The sequence below is a fragment of the Augochlora pura genome, chromosome 9 (genome assembly GCF_028453695.1).
Source record: "Augochlora pura isolate Apur16 chromosome 9, APUR_v2.2.1, whole genome shotgun sequence".
NCBI classification, from domain to species: Eukaryota; Metazoa; Arthropoda; class Insecta; order Hymenoptera; family Halictidae; genus Augochlora; species Augochlora pura.
The window spans coordinates 9,522,590-9,540,737 of record NC_135780.1 but is presented as its reverse complement, the minus strand read 5'-3'; the positions used below and the strand labels follow the sequence as shown (position 1 = coordinate 9,540,737).

Below are 18,148 nucleotides of genomic sequence, written 5' to 3'. Positions count from 1 at the left end.
GTTAAATATATCCAATAGTAATTGGTAGATTTAGTGTTAAATATATCGAAATTACCGCAGCAAATATTAGCTTCAATCGTTTCTATTTTAGAAATCCTAGCAACATTTTGTTCGTTCAATATATTTGTAGCATTTTTTTCACGTATTACAGTAATCTAGATCCAGTTAAAAATTAGTTAGTGTCGCCTATGTGTGAGAAAGTTCGCCGAACACTTCGTTTCGAAATAAAACCTTTTTCCCTGTTCGAATTTTTATTCTATTACATTGTTCGCATTGTTTACTTACGGGAGATTCGGTAACCGCATCCTTGAAGGCTGAGAACCTGGCCTGAGTGACCACCGCGTTCAAGTCCGCGCCCGTGAAACCGGAAGTCATCTCGGACAGTTCCAGACAATCTAACACGGTCGTGTCTACCTTCTGTTTTCTGCACAGCGCTTTTAAAATATCTTCCCTTTCGACCTATGCCAATTACGAACGAAATGACGAACAATTTTTGGCCGGTTCGCTGAATATCCAAAGCAACCATTTCGAAACGAACTACTGTATTAAATTGTAACAATGAGACTCTTAGATTGCTTGCTAAGGTTTAGAATACCAAAAGAAATAACGAATACATAGTAATCGCAGTTTTACAATTCAATTGTTCATTTGCAACATTTGCGCTAAGATAAAAAGCCTCGCGTCGTAAATGTGACGGCGTTCGTCCCGAAAGGGTTAACCCGTGGAAACGAAACGTAGTTAACCCCTTGCACTACCGCTCCTAATAAGAAAATGTTCTTGATAAATTTTCCTAAAAATTTTCTAACAGGATCAGACAATTTTTCTTTCCTGTATTTATTTACCTTAGTTTCTACACTTTGATAACAGAAAAATTTATTTTTACTTCGACGTAGAAGAAATGAATAGAGCTTGCATGAAATCTTCGCCATGAGTCTGACTCGTTGTCGTAGTGCAAAGGGTTAAAACACTCAAAGAGGAAAAGTGTTGAAATAGTAAAAGAGGAAAATAAACGATGTACCTTGTCTGGCAGTGGACAATACAAAGCCTTGTCGAGACGTCCAGGCCTCAACAGAGCAGGATCTAATAAATCCGGCCTCGAGGACGCCGCTACGACCGCGACGCCTTCTCTGTCCTCCACTCCGTCCATTTGCGTTAACAATTGATTCACCACTCTGTCCGTCACGCCGGTGCTATCGTGGCCTCGTCTACGATCAATCGCATCAAATAAAATCGATAAAATAAAAGTATGTTAAAATCACTCTAAGAATTTATTTTGAATCCTGGACTCACCTGGGCGCAAGACTGTCGAACTCGTCGAAAAACAGAACGCACGGCTTCGCTCGGAGAGCTCTGAATTTGATTAAAATACGTGGGATGTTAATGTCGAGATGTTTTCATTTGATTTCATTAACCCTTTGACTACTGTTGGCGCCTATTGGCGTCCGACACATGTTGGCTTCCCGATACTGTAGGCACCGATAGGCGTCAAGATCAAATTTCCACCCCGTTTATTATTAAATTTGATTAATTATATATTGTGCAATATTTATGTTATATATTGTAAAAAATCTTAATATTATTCTTCACTTCGAGTAATATTGGTTTAATGTAACAGAATTCAATATTTTAAATATTTTAATATACTTCCTCAGAAATGCATGTCTAACGAAAAACTACGGCCGTGCCAAAGTCTGCCGTAGCCAAAGGGTTAAATCAGTGGAAGCGTAATGATTACCTTTCGAAAACGTTCCTGACGGATTCCTCGCTCACGCCGATGTATTTCGAGAGCAACTCCGGACCCTAATAATTTCGGAAAAATCAAGAACATCAAACCCTTCGTATGCGAGAAATACAGTAAATTAATAAATACAATTAGATAAAAAATATAGTGAATTAATAAATACAATTAGATAGAAAATATAGTGAATTAATAAATACAACTAGATAGAAAATATAATAAATTAAGAAATACAATTAGATAAAGAAAACAGTACAATTAAATTTAAAAATACAATAAATTAATAAGTACAATTAAATTAAAAAATATAGTAAATTAACAAGTACAATTAAATAAAAGAATACAGCAAATAATCAATATCACAAGAAATATAAGACATATGTTACAAATGTAACAAGTCAAATGTAAAAGCTTCGAGTGATCACGAAAGATTAGGCTAACAAGAACGACATTTAGATGCAAATAAAATCTATCTCAAAATCGACGTACGAATAAAAATAGTTTTATGCTTATCGAAATATCTAAGAATATTTGTGAATCATGGTAAACGGATGATTTACGATGATACCTTGACGCTGATTAGATTGACACCGCACTCGTTGGCGATCGCTTTGGCGAGAAGGGTTTTCCCCGTGCCGGGCATCCCGTAAAGCAGAACGCCATTTTGTAGCTTGATCGGCGCGTTCTTGAACACCTCCGGGTACTTCAACGGCCACTGTAGAATCTCCGTGAGACACCTTTTCGCTTCCACCAAGCCGCCGATATCCGACCAAACGTGGCCCTCGCCTTTGTACAATTGTATGCCTTGCAAAGACATCGGCGTACAATTCTTCAAGGCAATCGACGCGTCCTCTTCCGTGATAACGACCGGCGGCTCCGACGATCCTTTCATTCACGGCGAATCAACAATGTTACGATTGTCAGCACGCTGGCACGCGTTTACTTGCACAGCTTATTGCCATGATAAAATGTCAATTGACTACTGTGTGTCGCGAGGCAGAAATTCTGGCGCGGCGCGCATTTCGGGCACACAAAGGCGATCGATTGTTTCAATGAACTTTTAAAGTATTGGATTCCAGTTGTGATCGACAAAGGATTGAGTTAACGTTGCCGTATTGATCAAGACGACTTTAATACGTTTTTTTTCGTGGTTAACCCTTTGCACTCGAAACCATTTCAACTAGAAATCTAAAGTAATTCTTCTAGCTTATAGTATTTCCATTTTATATGACAAAGTTTATACATGTGAAATTGATACCAACAATTTTACAGTTAACAAATTTTTTAATCTAAACTTAGGTGGTATAAAAATTATTTCGGAACGCGGCAGAGTAATTTTAGTGGCGCCTCAGAGTCACCGCTCGAGTGCAAAGGGTTAAATTGCGAAGACCCTTCCACGGGAAACGATCGAATGAAGTCTTTAATTCGATTATTATTTATTTCGATTATTTAATTCGATTAAAACGAAACTGGCAGAACAGCCAAGCGAATTCAGTTGTAGTTATTATTTGGTGTTAAGCAGTAAACGTATGCAATTAAGGGAAGTCTTCTTACCGTGACGCTTCCAAGCGACGAACACCGCTTTCTCCGCGAGATCAATCAGATCTTGCACCATCCATCCCTCGGTCTTGTTTCCATAGTAATCCCAATTTACGTCTCGGGACAGATACAACTTGTCTCGAAGCATTAATTGCAAAATATCGATTCTGTCCACCTGATTAGAGAGCACCGGTTACGTCGCTGAACGGGGAACCCGTATAATAACGCAGCAGTTCGCGATTCCGTTAATCGGTTTAATGCGAGTTGTCCTAACATCGCCACCCTTCGAAGCGAGGTGTATTCAAGTTACACAAGACGATTTTGATAAGACTGATATAGTTCTTTGAAAATTGAGATATAATTCTTTGAAAAATATTTGACGCATGTGTTTTCTTATCGGCAATCATACTAATTGAAAAAAAGACTGAAAACAGCCTTTAAAATTTGGGGGTTGAAAACACATTTTCAAAAATATTTCGGGATACTTCGATTTTTGTTTTCGCCATTTAACAATAATTATACGTAATGAACGATAGCTTGGTATCACATGCGGAGGAGGTATTCTCGCTTGTTTTGTAAAACTGTAAACGTATAAACGCCTAAACGTTCATAGTATTTTTAACAATGACACTACATGTATTATACGTGTAACTTGAATACATTTCCTTGTTAATTAAACTACGATTCACCCAATTCTATCGCATGGTTACCGATCTTTCTGATACAAATGTTCACTGTTCCGTCAAATCGTCTTTAGCGCTATTTAACGTGAAAAAGACAAGATCTAAATTCTAATAAAAATAGCGTAACAAAAACGATATTATAGTAAGTAAACACGGTGCCTGAAAATTACCTTTTCGAGATTTGGCATCGACAAAACCGTTCGGAAGAAATGCGACCCCCTCGCCGGTCTCAATTTCTGGCCGATTCTGCTAACACCGGTGCACGTCGCGACGATTGATATGTGACAAGTCTCCTGGTACTGCGACACCGTGTTAATCAACATGTCCGAAATCCTGGTGACAAACAATCACCACGTTTCCTTCCGTTTTCCTACAATGTACAGGAAATGTGAATAACAAAGAAATACCTAGCGGCGTTAACAGCGTCCGGAGTGGTCTCTTCATCGTTCGCGGACGCATTCGTGACGGACTCTAGATCATCCAGGAATATCACGGAGGGCTGATAGTAGGCGGACTCGTTCAACGCAGTTGTCAGAATCTTTTGCAGCATCTCGGACTTCTTTCCTAAGAGAACAACACGAAACGAGGTAGAAAATTCGCAGATCAGTCATCGCAAGTAAAACGAATGATAAACAGAGAACAATCTCACCTTTTAGAGATCGACAGTCGATGATTTGTGTGTGCACAAAATACGGCGCGTTCTCCAGATACTCGCGGAGGAGCTTGCAGATGGTCGTCTTGCCGGAACCAGCATCGCCAGCGATCAAAATGTTCTCCCGGTCGTAGTCGAAACCCAGTCGAGCACACAAACCGAGGCTAACGTCGAGCGTGAGTTTGCATTCGGTCAGAACGTTTTCCAAGTACCTGAAACATAATTTCTCATCAGACTCCCGAGATTAAAATCGCGTTTCGTCACCGACAGAGAAAGATACTTCGATTACCGAGTGAAAACTTGGCCCATGCTCCGGTTCTCTTGATCCAACTTGTCCGAGAGCCGCAGATGGCTTGCCTCGTTCACCGATCTCGAATGTACATGCACACTATTCAGAACGGCCTCGTCGACCAAAGCGAAAGTACAATTCTCTGGCGAAATTTTCACGACACATTGGCGATCATTATCGAGTGCAACCACGGCGCAAGAATTAATGAAAAGCCCGTTCCGAGGGTACCGAGTCTTCACGTAATTTTTAAACGCGTCGGCGGTAACCGAGTCTCTCCATGAAAATAGTTCGATGGAGGATGGAGCCGCTTGCTGAGGAGACTCCACCGGGCGCAAGCTCACTTTGGCCCCTATCCTCAAGCCCAAGGTAAACCTCACGCTGTCCGACACGTATAGGCTGTTGTGATGGAAGTTGACGTTGAAATGTTCTGCGTTCAAATTAGGGGATGCCTCCAACAAATCTTCGAGGATGAACAATCTGACGACCAGTTCCAGGGCCAGCGCGGGCACCGCGGAATCGTCTCTAGTTAAAAAACTGGTACTGGTTACGTTCGCGTGCTGTTTCCTCTCTTGCAGCTTCTTCACGCGACAAACGGCGTGGGTGCCTTCGAATTTCGGTGCCGATTTTCGCGGTACGAACACGTGGTAGGGAGCACGCGCGATTTCATCGACGGTGTTACTTTCGGCCATTCTCTTCGGCATCGGATGGACCCGGTAGACGCTCAACTTCTTTCTCTTGCAGAAACTCCGAAGCAGCTCAGCACTTCTGGCCGACTCCCGTGATTTCGCATCGCTCGGCCCAATCGCGGACTGCGCGAATCTTCTGAACGTGGTCAGGAGTTCTTTGGCTATACCGGCAGGCTGATCATTCGCTTTGATCGAGCTCTCCACGCTTTTACTTCGCACGACGTCCGCCACGTGCACTTCTGTTAATTGCTCGAGCTTTCCATATTTGACGCTTGGCACCAGGAGATCTGTGTGATAAAAAATGACAGTTTAAAAAGTTTAATACAACAGAGACATTTCAATTAAAATATGATGGTCGAGGGACTGGAAAAATATTTTTAAGCTGGAGTCATGTTAAGGGATATACATCCATCGCGTACCGAAAAAATGTTTTACGATCAATTAAATTAAAATAATAATAATATTAAATGTAATCATAGTATTAAAACGTGTATGATAAATAGCAGAAAATCTACGAATCTAGGGATTAAAAAGCATCCTGAGAGAACAGAAATGTTCAGAAGACTATCCCGCATCGGTATCATACCAGAAAAGTATATTTGAAATTGGAAACAGGAGTACAGCGCCAAACCAAGTAGTGGCAAAACTTTCAAACTAGTAGACAGATTACCGATTACAGATCATATTTCATAAACAGCATATGGCACCCCACTACATTTCCAAGTATGCATTTAATCCGTCGGTAAGTTGATCACTAGTTTTCAACATTTTACCACCAGGTGGTTTGTCGCAATATAGATCTCCTAACTCCTAAATCAACGCCACAAGCGGCGCCATTGTCGTAATTCGTATCGCGTTTTCTATTGCATCCTATGACCAAAGTGGTAAAATTCCTACTGTAATATACAGCACTTAAATGTTAGAAAATAATAATATACCAAATGTTTAACTTGCCTACGATAAACGTTACCGAGGAGAACTTCGAGACCCATGCAACAATAGGCTGATCTTTGCCCACCACTCTGATTTGACTGAGCAAAATCGATTGCAGCCTTTCCACTTGTAGTTCCTAACAGACGATTTACAATTCGATCAACGAACTCTTCTTCGCCGGAATAAGATACAATTGTAAAACTATTTTTGTACTCAACCAAGATCTCCCTGTCATCCGCGGTACGTGGAACAACATCGACTCTTGTTAAGCGTTGCACGTCTTTCAAAGAGGAAATGAACACCTCGTCCCCTTCGTCGATGCCCAAACTTCGTGCGAAACTTGCGCCGAGGTACAACACTTCGTTTGGACTCGCGCTAACGTTGCAGGACACGTAATACGTTTTACCTTTGTGCTCTATTTCGATAACATTTTCCTGTAATCCAAAGTAAACGTGTTCCATTAAACTTTGAGTCGCCATTAGTTTCGTAGAGCAAAGTTAGCCGTTATTCGAACAGCATTTTTAATTATATTTTATTTGAATAAATTTTCGGAGTTACATTTCGAATGTACTCTTCGAATAAGATTTGATTCAAAAAATGTTTCAAATTAAATTTTATTCGAACAATGCCTAACTTGGTTGTACAGTAATATCGATTTAAACTCAATTCAAAACTTGGCGCCGCGCCACAATAAATAGATCGTCGCGACATCAATCGGTCCACAAATGAACTTCATAGCAGCAATAATCTGCTTTATCGGTCAACCAGCATAACAATTTTCTATCTACAGTTGCATTTACAATACCGGATTTTACGTATAAATGTATACATATGTTCGTCATGTGTATTGTTGAACGAAACTCCATGAGGCGTACAATACCAACCTCTGTTTCTAGTCTTCGTAACCAGGTGTCTGGCAAATAGGCGAAACAGTTGTTCACTTTGATGTATTTAACTACAAGCCGTTCACTTTGCATTCTCGTTTGTTTATATGAGAATCACAAACAAATGAGACGAAAACCCGGGATGCGGAACGCAACGGTGCACACGTACCACGCGAATATATAATAACTATTGGGTATGTGACAAAAGTCTTACAATATGTTAGAGAGAATCGTGTTTACTGAGGTTATCCGAATGCCAACGAACGGGAAGCTCGCCGCGACAAAATTTTCGTTGTTACGCAGCTAATTCTCTAAGGTTCCGACTCACGTTTGGAGCATGTACTACCGTTTTACTTTCGGGTGAATGATTAAATACGGGGCAAAGGTTAATTGTTTATTGAAACATGTTAAGTATCCTTGTAGTTTGTTTGCGCATATGTAGTGGGACGATGCGATCTAACGAATCGAGCGACGAACAAATTCATGGAAACGAAAACAATGTCGTGTGGCCAATCACTAAAGAAACATTTATTCGTAGCATTGAGATTCTACAGTAAAATGTATTTCGAATTGCAATTGAACCACTTCAATATTTCGTACAAGTATCGAATATTTCTTCCATATTGTAATATTTAAATATAAACTACGTTGAATTAATGATCAGTACGTATGCAACATCTATAAATTAAAATAAAAATGTTTGAATATTATTGCGACAAGGATAATTTAAATATTTAATGCAGGAAAATAAGAACGCGAGAAATGACAGTAACGCATGCGTCCAGAATCCCGCACAGCGACGTAGGCGTCGCCTATACTTACGCAGATGTAAAGCTAACGGTACAAGGTACAAATATAATAAGTATTACGCCACTGTGCGGGGTTGTAGCGATCCGTAAGATCGTGATGGGTGAGCCTAATTTAAATGCTTTTTGGTTCACTCGACCCGTGCTTGTTTCTTTATTTCCTTGTCAACGTTATTGTTGCAATTATGCGTGCTGGATCGCCACGTGTGTGTAGCTCTTGCGACCACGAGGTACAGTAATGACTTCTACTCGAGCGGAAAACAAAGCAGTACGCGTGTTCTTAAAACTATCTCCTACCAGCTAGCGCGCTTAAAACTAACTATACTAAGACTAGAGAGATGCGTAGGGAGTTTTTCTGCGCACGTGAGATGGCGCCACAATTTCGGTGATAGTGGTGCCACTCGTGACGGAAAAACAAATCCTTTCCCAAGGTCTGTACAGCGCCAATTAGGGGTGGCAAAACGCTGAAACTATTAGCCAAATGATACCGACGAAGGTAAATTACACCAGCGATGGTAACTAGCTTATCGAAAAAAATCTAGTGATGACGTCACTAGTCTCACTACGATATCCGCTTAACTGTTGGTAAATGTGTCTACCAGTTCGAACGTTTGCCGCCACATTAATTAGCACTGTACAGAGTCGTTTCGGCTATCGAAGTCACTTATCGATACTCGTTCAAAAACAAACTCAACAATTATGCGGCAAACACCACCATTTAGTTACGTTCTAACATCGTACGTTCGAAATAAAGGGGAATTAAAGTTCTTCATAAATTGTTCGTAAAATAAAAAAAAATTATTCACTATAATGTCGAGATAAATAAGTTTATTGTAACTTATTCTCAGATTCGAGGTGAAGCAGTCTGAGTAAATCTTGATCTTTTTTGTTGTTATATGTAAAAACGTCGACAGAATACAAAATTGCGATACTTTACAAATAAGTAGATTGTAATCACTAGGCAAATCTGTTGCAACTAGATTGTGCTAAGCTAGGCTCTTGTTTCGTACAACAGAACCTCATGGAAAACATATATTAATTACACGAACAAAGTTTTTAATGCGCCTTACATCCGATATATTCACCTTTTATGGGACATATAATGTGAGAAATAAAAGGTACTAATTAGGGTATCGTTTATTACGAATAGTATCAACTGAATCGGAAGATCTCAAGTAAAATTCAGCATGTAGAGTAACACGGGAAACCTGGAGCGATCGGTACGAAATTGAACAACGATAAACATTTTTCGAAGGATTTCGAGACTGAAACCATAGTACTTCGAAGTTTCGCTTCTTTTTGGCTGCTAACAGTTCTTTTTTCTTTTTTTTTTACTTTACACGCTAAAAGATTTTGAGTTGCACAGTTTGTTGCGTGTACAATTCCTCCTCGTCGCATTGTTAGATAGAGTTTCGAAATGCTATAATGTATCGGTAGAACGCACATCGATGTACTGTACTACCTGGTTCCTTCCTGGCACACAGGAAATTCGATCCACATCGTATATCGAACTTTATGGCATTTGGACCTGAGAATAATTACAGCATAGTCGTATTTACTAATTGTAAATGGGAACGAAATAAAGTTTGATTGGAGGGTGATGCACCAAACGGCGAACAAGAAACGATAATCTTGTTGCTGTTACTCGTGGAAAACATGATCTTTTTCGTATATGTATAGACATTGTACACGAAGGTGTGTAGGCAGACCGTGTATACGATATACGATACGTAGTATATCAGGATGTGATATGCGCACAATACACGACCCTTTTGTATTCGTACACCGTATATGCATCGTACAAAGCTGAGCAATTCTTCTCGTTGAGATCGTAGCGCTTATTCACTCGCGTTCTTCCGCTTTCCCTCGATTTGTTGACCGATCTTAGACAAATAAAGAAAGAGATGCAATGTTTTTTTTTTGGCATATGTACAAGTTCACTTATTCTTAAAAAATTATAGCAACAAATTCTGACTGTACATAGAAAAGTAAAAAAATGTTCAATGTTGCAGCTCGAACAGAATAACCGAACCTGTTAAGTCGAACCACTCAATATACATACGTTCTGTCTATCATAAAATCTTTGTCCTTCCAAGTAAACCTCTAGTGTGCATATAGATGTATAGGATCGTGGATAAACTATTATTATTATGTATAATAGTTGTATAAGTACAATACAAAGTTGTTACGCGGTGTAGTGCAACAACGAGTCGTTCATTTTGATTTATTAATTCATTCAAAACGAAAACATTTCTATTGTTCTTCGTGTTTACAGATAAATTTACTCTGCGTATGCTTTTAATTGCATCAATATCCAATTTCAGGAAGAATTTTGATGGAGATTCCATCGTCCCGATAAAATGGTTCACGATCGTGCGTGTATGGTTGTTGAACGTTGGAAAATCACAACATGTTGTACGGTACTGAAGCACCTGATAATCGTTATTGGAACGAATGCAAGTAATATATATTTTTATTCGACCGTAAAGAGAATTGTCGTTTTTTTTTTTAGAAAAGCAATGCCGTATCTCATTGCATTCAACGCTACGAACACTACGTGTTTTAATTCGAAAATCGGTGGGGATGAGTGTGGGCGTAGTGTAGCTGTCGGGTGATGGACGGGGTGTTTTAAAGGTGGAAGGGGAACTTAGTGTTACGCGTTCTTAGTTTTCGACGAATGGCCGTAAGAAATAAAAGAGAATGGTGGGACAAGCGTAAATGTAAACATCATTCTCCAAACTCACATGGCTACCTGAGACATTTTGTATCTTTCAGTCGTTAATTAATCCTCCTTTCGTCACGAGACGATAGGAACGCGGTTACGAAAGCGCGCGCGTGCGAGCGCATCTTGTCACTGAAAGCAATATCTAGAAAAAAAGAAATAAAAAGGAAATATATCAAAAATGTACGCTTAGGTTTACTCAATCTTTTGTCTCTCCTATTGGAAAACTGAAAAGCATGTATGCACGGTATACAACTAATACTTTTGTAGGCGTTCAATTCTACATATTGCTTTGAATGTTCTCATGTACTCTTGAACAGAGAGAAAGGACGAGACACTGGAAGAAGCACATGTTTTAGATACAAACAACGAATCGATACAGTTGTTGTTGATGGACTGCAGATCCTTATGTGACGACCTTATTCTCACGGTTTATCGTTAAATTACAATAGAATGTTCATCAACGGTTTTACATACTGATTTTAGACATTGTATTCGCGCAGAATCCGCAGTCCTTTTATCAGCACTTGTGGAATGCCTGCAGTCAAAACGATTTGAAACGCGCGGTTACACACAGTATACGAAATCCTATGCGTCGCCTTGGCGAAATTATAGTCGTGTACCTTAAGTAAACACCGTAGAGAACCGTTTGCGAATTATTTACAATTATTTTCGTTTTCCTTCACTATCCGTTTCACTCAAATTGCTACGACATAAATAACTAAAAAAAGTAATAAATGAACACAATGGGGACGTAAGAACCCATTCCATTACGGAGAACAATAAATGGATGAAGATATGATTATCGTCCGAGTAAAAAGTATAATACATTCTTGATTATTAGACGTAAATGTTAAACATAATACTACGAGTTATCGTTAAACAAGATAATATCTACGTCTGCCCGACTTGTTTTTAGCTCAACGAAAAAATTATTTCCAAGGTACGAGAAACCAACCGTAGGCGGTCGACTTGTATAGAAAGCAAGCTTGTGCAGACAATAAACGAAGATCACTCCTTAGGAACTAACGAGACTTAAGCATTACACCGAGATCCGAGATCGAGTACAACGATCAACGATCTTGTTCGGATTAAGCGTTGTTTCGTATGTACAGTTTTTATATAATATAATATAATAGACAACAGGTAACCCACTGATAATAAGGGGGTTTCTCGTTAGGAATATCATGCAGACAAGAGGGCTATTTGTTTCCAGGCATTTTATTTCGGCTACGAAAGAGAAAGAAAGAAAAAAAAAGAAACAAAAAAATCCCCAACTTCGGTTCTGAGATACGACTCGTGAATATTTATTTATCGGCTGCCGTTCCGTGTTTCTTTTTTTAATTATCCGACGCATCGTTGTGCAACTTTACAGTTTCAGTCTATTACGGTAAAAAGCTCGCGTGCTTTCGCTACGCGTGCACCTTCTGTACCTTATTATCAATAGATTACCTGTATAAAACTAATTTCGAGAGTACGTTCACAGTTGATTCGTAGAGTCAAATAATATGTATGCATGTATGAAATATACATGTATACATATATGCATTATAAGTATAAAATTGCGGTGCTGTTTAATTGCGCGACGAATCGTTTCACATTCGGATGGCAAAAACAATTGATTGTACGATTATGATTAAACTATTGATTCTGTCGCACAACCGTTTACGAAAGGGAGTGAAAATAATCGGAGACCATAATTCGTTTCGTGTCTGGGTGAATGCGGCTCGTTACGCAATTAAACAGGCTATTAAAACGAAAAACATGTATGTATAGGTGATGGAATTCGGACAGAATGGTCCAAGTACATTAGAAATAGAGGAATTAATTCTACTGACCGAAAGTCGACGCGCAATAGAAAATGTTATAAACTCGATAGATCGGGAGTTTATACGTGTAACGCTGACATCTGTACAATGCAATGATACAAATCAGCTAGATACGATCCCATGCGAATTGCAACTTAATTTACCGTAAGTTTATTGAGACGCGTCGTACCCATTTTCTTCTCTTTCTCTTCATTTTTCACCCTAAATTATACGATCAAAAAGTCGACTCGCGTAATCATCGATTATGTACAATCGTTTTACTTTCTAAACCATAAATAACGAACAAAAATATCACTTACTTAAAAAAGAACGCAAAATTAGCAGTACAGAGAAATTCAATGAAATTAAGATCGCCATTATACTAGGTGTACACAGAATTCTCGTAGAATTTATTATTACTTTTGCTGTATTATTCCCGTAGAAATTCTATACTATATACTGTATAGAGTACGCATAATGTATAGTATACGAAGTCTACGTTGAATTGAATCCATAATGGAAATCGAATGAATAAATATAACAGGCAATGCCACAGAGTGCTCCATTATCGTAACATTAACGAACTATTGCTTTTTGCACTTTTCGAATTGTACAAGATGTGTCGCGCGAATCATTGCCGAATGTCTTCTCCGAAATTATGTTCGAAGTGAACGTAATTAAATCATAATGATGTCGGACAATCGAGAACACTATCCGATCTTTTAAATGGAATGGTGAATGACGGAGTTCTCCGCTTTGCCGTTTGAAACGAACTCGTTTTCGAATAAATAAATTTCGGAGAAAACAGGGCAGTCGGTTGTTTTACACGGTACACCTTGTACATGATCGGGAACATCGTACATTATTCTAAAAATCGTCGTGTAAAAATGTCGCTCGAGGTTGAAAACCAACCAAGCCGATTTCGAGATAGTATACAAGCGTATTGAATAAAAAGCAAAGAAGAAGGACAAACGACCGTAACGTAATTTACTCTTGATTTATTTTGATCACAGGCAAGGTATGGAACAGCCACGATAACTGATCTGTTAAACCTTTTGTCACACGTCGTAAAAACTATCTTGTATAAAGAGAACGAGAATGGAAAATTGAAAGTCATGGCACGCACCCTCAATAATTAAGAACGTTGACATTCAAACTACTATATGTATAGGATATGTAGAAGAATTCTGGGAAAGCATTACTGTTCTGACAACCGTTTGTAATAGCAGCAATAAGAGGAGCACCTTGATCGTGTGACACAGAAACGGAAAATAAATGATTGAATGTGAAGTGACTGTCCTGTACCTGATCCGTGTCCTCGTCATCAAGCATTTACGTTTACGAAGTTATTGATGTTGCGCGGAGTGATACATAGTATGTACGATGGCTGTATTGTCGTTAAAAAATATCATTTGTTTTCGAATACGTTTGGCAAGCATACACTTCGCTGGATCTGGAAGATCAAATCTTCGAGCGGGCAATTAAATAGAGGGCGACTATGTGAAAAATGACATGATGACTACGAGAGGACGGTTCGCAGTTTCCCCCAATGTGCCTCCCATTGCAACTTGTTTTTCCTGGCGTACCATCCAACTCCAACTCCGAGTCCAAGTTCAAGTCCGTGTCCGAATTCAAGTCCGAGTCCAAGTATAAGTCCGAGTCCGAGTATAAATCCAAGTCCGAGTATAAGTCCGAGTCCGAGTCCAAGTCCGAGTCCAAGTCCAAGTCCAAATTCAAATCCAAATCCAAATCCAAATCCAAATCCAAATCCATGTCCAAATCCAACTCCAAATCCAAATTCGAGTCCGAGTTTTGAACCCACGATGATTTTGTTAAAGTACGCAGTGTTGTTTGTGTGGGCAACATTTGCGCTGAGACTGATCATATTGACCGCACGTAATCTTTGAACAACGAACGGGAGTCGTAGTTTGCTTGCTGGAGAATTATACACCATCTTGCAACACTGTTTGCTGTTGCAGATGTGGTCGCTATTGCTACCGTTGTGTCGATTGCTAGATTGTTTCGCCGTCTGGGAATAGTCACCGTAAAATGATTTCGCCATTGATCATTGCCGATAAGTTTGGGAGGATATGCCGTTACCAGGTGTCACGTAATCGCCGATCATCAAGCTGGGATTCACTGGATAATGCGAGGTATTCCCAAGGACCAGCGATTGCTGGAAAGTAACACCAAGCTGTAGCGCGAAAGACCACGCAGGCAGGCGTACACTTTAGTATCCTTTCGCACATTAACGTATAATGGGAGTGTTTTGAATGTTTAGCGAGCTATTATGTTTAAAGGGAAACGTACATGGCATAGGTACCACCGCGGCTATACAATTCCACCGGTCGCGTGAATCAATGCTCTTTAAACCAGTAAAATACTTTGGGGTAATTAGCTCGCTGGTAATTGAAGTCGTGTTCATTAAGGACTTACCGTAGCGGGGGATGTGAACATGTTTGGAGTGATTCCGCCGCCTATCAATTGTGCTGCTTGTGTACTCGTCGCTGTACCACTCACCCGCCCCCGTCCAGTGCTCGAAATCGAACCGGGATGAATATTTGGTTGACCTCCTGGACAAAAACCGTCAAATGAGTAATAAGATTATCCATTTTCAGAAAATCTGTGTCGGATTTACGGTTTTACCAATTGCAAGTAAATTGCCAGGATTAACCGCAGTTGCGTCCATGGAAACTTCACCCAGACCGTTAACAGACATTCCGTTAACCATATTGACAGCTTGTCTAGCGCCTTGCGCATCCAAAGTTGTCCAATAAGATTCGCTAGGCGATGTATTATTTAAACCTGGAGGGGGCTGTGCAGCTGCACCTGTATATCTAAAGTATGGATTCTTCAAATCCAATGTATTACTACTGCTTTCCATGTTTGTACCTTCTAGCTTCAAGTCTATTGTCACATCATAGGATTGTCTGCAATTCATACATTTTTGTGAGTCATTGTATTTAGAAGCTGCCATTTATTATTAATGAATTTCACCTTTTATTCGCTATAAGAATGACCTTCCCGGACAGTAGTTGACCACTTTTACAGAATAACGGATTCTCTAGAAGGCAACGCACTTGGTACCAGTGCGTAAGGGGTTCTGTGGGAGCCGTACTTAACCAAACTTGTTGCGTCGATCCAATAAATGCTACGTCGAACCAGAATGCAAGACCATGACACGTGCCACTTTCCAATATATGAAAATCAACATCGATTTCTGCGTATAACGAAACGAAACATGGATCAACATTCGTAACTCGTTAAAATCTTACAAAAGCTCAGACATATAACAGAAATATACGAATCTTCACCTATTCTATGTAAGTCAGTCTCATTAGCGGTTTGGAAGTCTACTATATGTCTGATAGACTTGGCCATACAAATTCTTATATCAAAGGTATCAACGATTGGTTGTCTAAAGTATTCTTTAATCGCGTTATTCCTCATTGCGGATAGATCTACACCATGGAAACACGTCTGATACCAAAAATTAGCCTTATTGAATTGCTCCATGTAAAGATTCTCGTCGGAAAACGGTGCGATGTGAAGATCGCCGCGCAAAGGAAACATTCTCCCACCTGTATGAATGTAATTTAATTAATATATAGGTAGGAACAGAAAAGAAAATTAAATGTAAGCGTAATATGTAAATATTTACCTGGTTGTAACCATTTTTTTGCATGAAGATAAGTTTCAAGCATTCTTTCATTGTATAACATGTAACCCATAGGCTCACTGACTATACAGTCTACTAGTTCGGGTAATTCGATTTCCTCTATTTTACCAGCTATGACGATAATTTTATCTGATAAATTGTTTGCAGCGACCAGTAATTCTGCGTGATTTGCCATATTACTCGCTTCTACGGCGTATACTTTTTTCGCACCAGCTTGAACCGCAAAGAACGACAATATTCCAGAACCTGCTCCTACATCTAGCACTACTTTATCTTTAAAGTCTGACAAATTTCCAAGGATTGCACGTTGGTATGTACTGGTTCTAATGTAATCCTGCATCATGTTTTGTTGTTGTGAAAGGTAACCATAAAACTGAAAGTACTGCATCGCCGAGGACTCTTCTGTTCTTTCATTAAATGCAGACACACCTTTGCCATTTTTAAGTTTTAATATTTGTGAATGAAAGTTTCGAAAATCTGTGAAAGTAATGATGGAGTTAATAGCCTGCAATAAGTGTAATTAATCGAATTAACTCACCTGTTTCATTGGCAAGAGTTATAAGTATACTATCTGTTTCTAATGTGAATACATAACTTCTCGATGATACTCTAGAACATTCAGTGCTAGGAGTCACTGGAAACTCCAACAATGTTATTTTATCTCTCCCATTTTGATCAGCTATTATAACAAAGAAGATATTTCATTAATTGTTATTGTGACCTAATGTGACTCTAAAAACGGACAAAAAGATTCTAAGACTGTGCCCTTTGAAAAAAGATCGTGCATGTAGTATTTCGAACGACTAATAACAACAAAAAATGAAATCTCAAGTAAATCGTACTTTTTTTTATTAACGACTGATGATAGTGCAAAACCATACGTTACACGTATACCAAAAAAAACACAATTTAAAAATTTGGAAAACGTCGTTTCCAACCTTTTGATCGGAATTATAAGAGGCACAGACTCATACAACATTTAAAGTTTATCGGAGGAAGAAAGCTTAAAACGATCATTGGAGTGTGGTTATGTTGATTATTCGGGGACGACGCTGACGCGATTCATAAAAAATGATTTATAGATAAATTGGTACCTGCGAGAAACTCCATACTGAGTCCTTGCGGATCATAGTTGATACTGAGAGTAACCGGCTTGTTATATGACGGTGTTGACTGTCCATTGTTTGACAAAGTCGATACTGTCACCGTGCGAAACAGCTTCGCCATTTTTAGACACCGCGTGCGTATCGTACGCTGCAGTCGTATGATGGGTACTCTTGTGCTTCCCTCCTATCGCAATAGTTGTTTCGCAAGAAATTGTTTGATAAAAAAAAAAGAATACGGTTATTGTCCGTTTCGATATAGTTCACACAACGGATATCAAAGAAAACAGCCGAAATCGGAATTTTTCACGTTCGCACACCGTTCCATCGACTAACCACCCCCGGCGCGTATTACACACGCGCACTAAGGTCACTAGAACACTAAATATATGTATATATCCTAAATACCTAATTTAATTCCCTAGATTTGCAATACATATACAAATAATACGTAGCTATACATTCACAGAAAGGCCGTTCAAGCATTTCGTTTTGTAAGAACATTGTGTTACAGACACAAAATACGTGGAGATAATAATTCTATGCAATTGTGTATATAGATATACAATGTAGTGCGTTAAGCCGCATTTTCACCTGTTTTGCCTTGCTGTAGAATTTTGTTGGGT

At 39.2% G+C, this 18,148-nt stretch overlaps 2 protein-coding genes across 3 annotated transcripts in view; both read right to left on the bottom strand.

Moving 5' to 3' along the window:
- Pex1 (peroxisomal biogenesis factor 1) overlaps positions 1-8,517 on the bottom strand; it is a 22,214-nt gene extending 13,697 nt beyond the window's left edge. Inside the window, exons 1-13 of the mRNA XM_078190705.1 lie at positions 7,405-8,517; positions 6,739-6,954; positions 6,542-6,656; positions 4,902-5,874; positions 4,610-4,824; positions 4,368-4,524; positions 4,131-4,293; positions 3,293-3,452; positions 2,307-2,623; positions 1,736-1,800; positions 1,291-1,350; positions 1,019-1,205; positions 286-459 (exon numbers count right to left, since the gene is read on the bottom strand). Of these exons, the coding sequence (XP_078046831.1) occupies positions 286-459; positions 1,019-1,205; positions 1,291-1,350; positions 1,736-1,800; positions 2,307-2,623; positions 3,293-3,452; positions 4,131-4,293; positions 4,368-4,524; positions 4,610-4,824; positions 4,902-5,874; positions 6,542-6,656; positions 6,739-6,954; positions 7,405-7,497 (2,895 nt within the window). The 5' untranslated portion in view covers positions 7,498-8,517. The remainder of the gene's footprint in view (positions 1-285; positions 460-1,018; positions 1,206-1,290; positions 1,351-1,735; positions 1,801-2,306; positions 2,624-3,292; positions 3,453-4,130; positions 4,294-4,367; positions 4,525-4,609; positions 4,825-4,901; positions 5,875-6,541; positions 6,657-6,738; positions 6,955-7,404) is intronic.
- Positions 8,518-9,033: 516 nt separating this feature from the next.
- Positions 9,034-17,865, bottom strand: Art4 (arginine methyltransferase 4). Of its 2 annotated transcripts, none has more exons than XM_078189957.1 (8): positions 17,514-17,865; positions 16,958-17,098; positions 16,402-16,896; positions 16,055-16,321; positions 15,738-15,960; positions 15,387-15,670; positions 15,177-15,313; positions 9,034-10,093 (listed from the first exon to the last, which is right to left on the bottom strand). In XM_078189957.1, the coding sequence occupies exons 1-8, from the start codon at positions 17,644-17,646 to the stop codon at positions 10,049-10,051; spliced, it is 1,725 nt and encodes a 574-aa protein (XP_078046083.1). In that variant the 5' UTR covers positions 17,647-17,865; the 3' UTR covers positions 9,034-10,048. The 2 variants fall into 2 exon arrangements, with proteins under 2 accessions (XP_078046083.1, XP_078046082.1); XM_078189956.1 differs by lacking the exon at positions 9,034-10,093 and adding an exon at positions 14,779-14,916.
- Between the last annotated feature and the right edge of the window lie 283 nt (positions 17,866-18,148).

Coding starts and splice junctions, on each gene's coding strand:
- Art4 (XM_078189956.1), bottom strand. CDS start 17,646: ATGGCGAAGCTGTTTCGCACGGTGACAGTATCGACTTTGTCAAACAAT. Junction 16,322..16,401: donor AAAAAAATGGTTACAACCAG/GTAAATATTTAC, acceptor ACATTCATACAG/GTGGGAGAATGTTTCCTTTG. Junction 15,961..16,054: donor GACTGACTTACATAGAATAG/GTGAAGATTCGT, acceptor CGTTATACGCAG/AAATCGATGTTGATTTTCAT.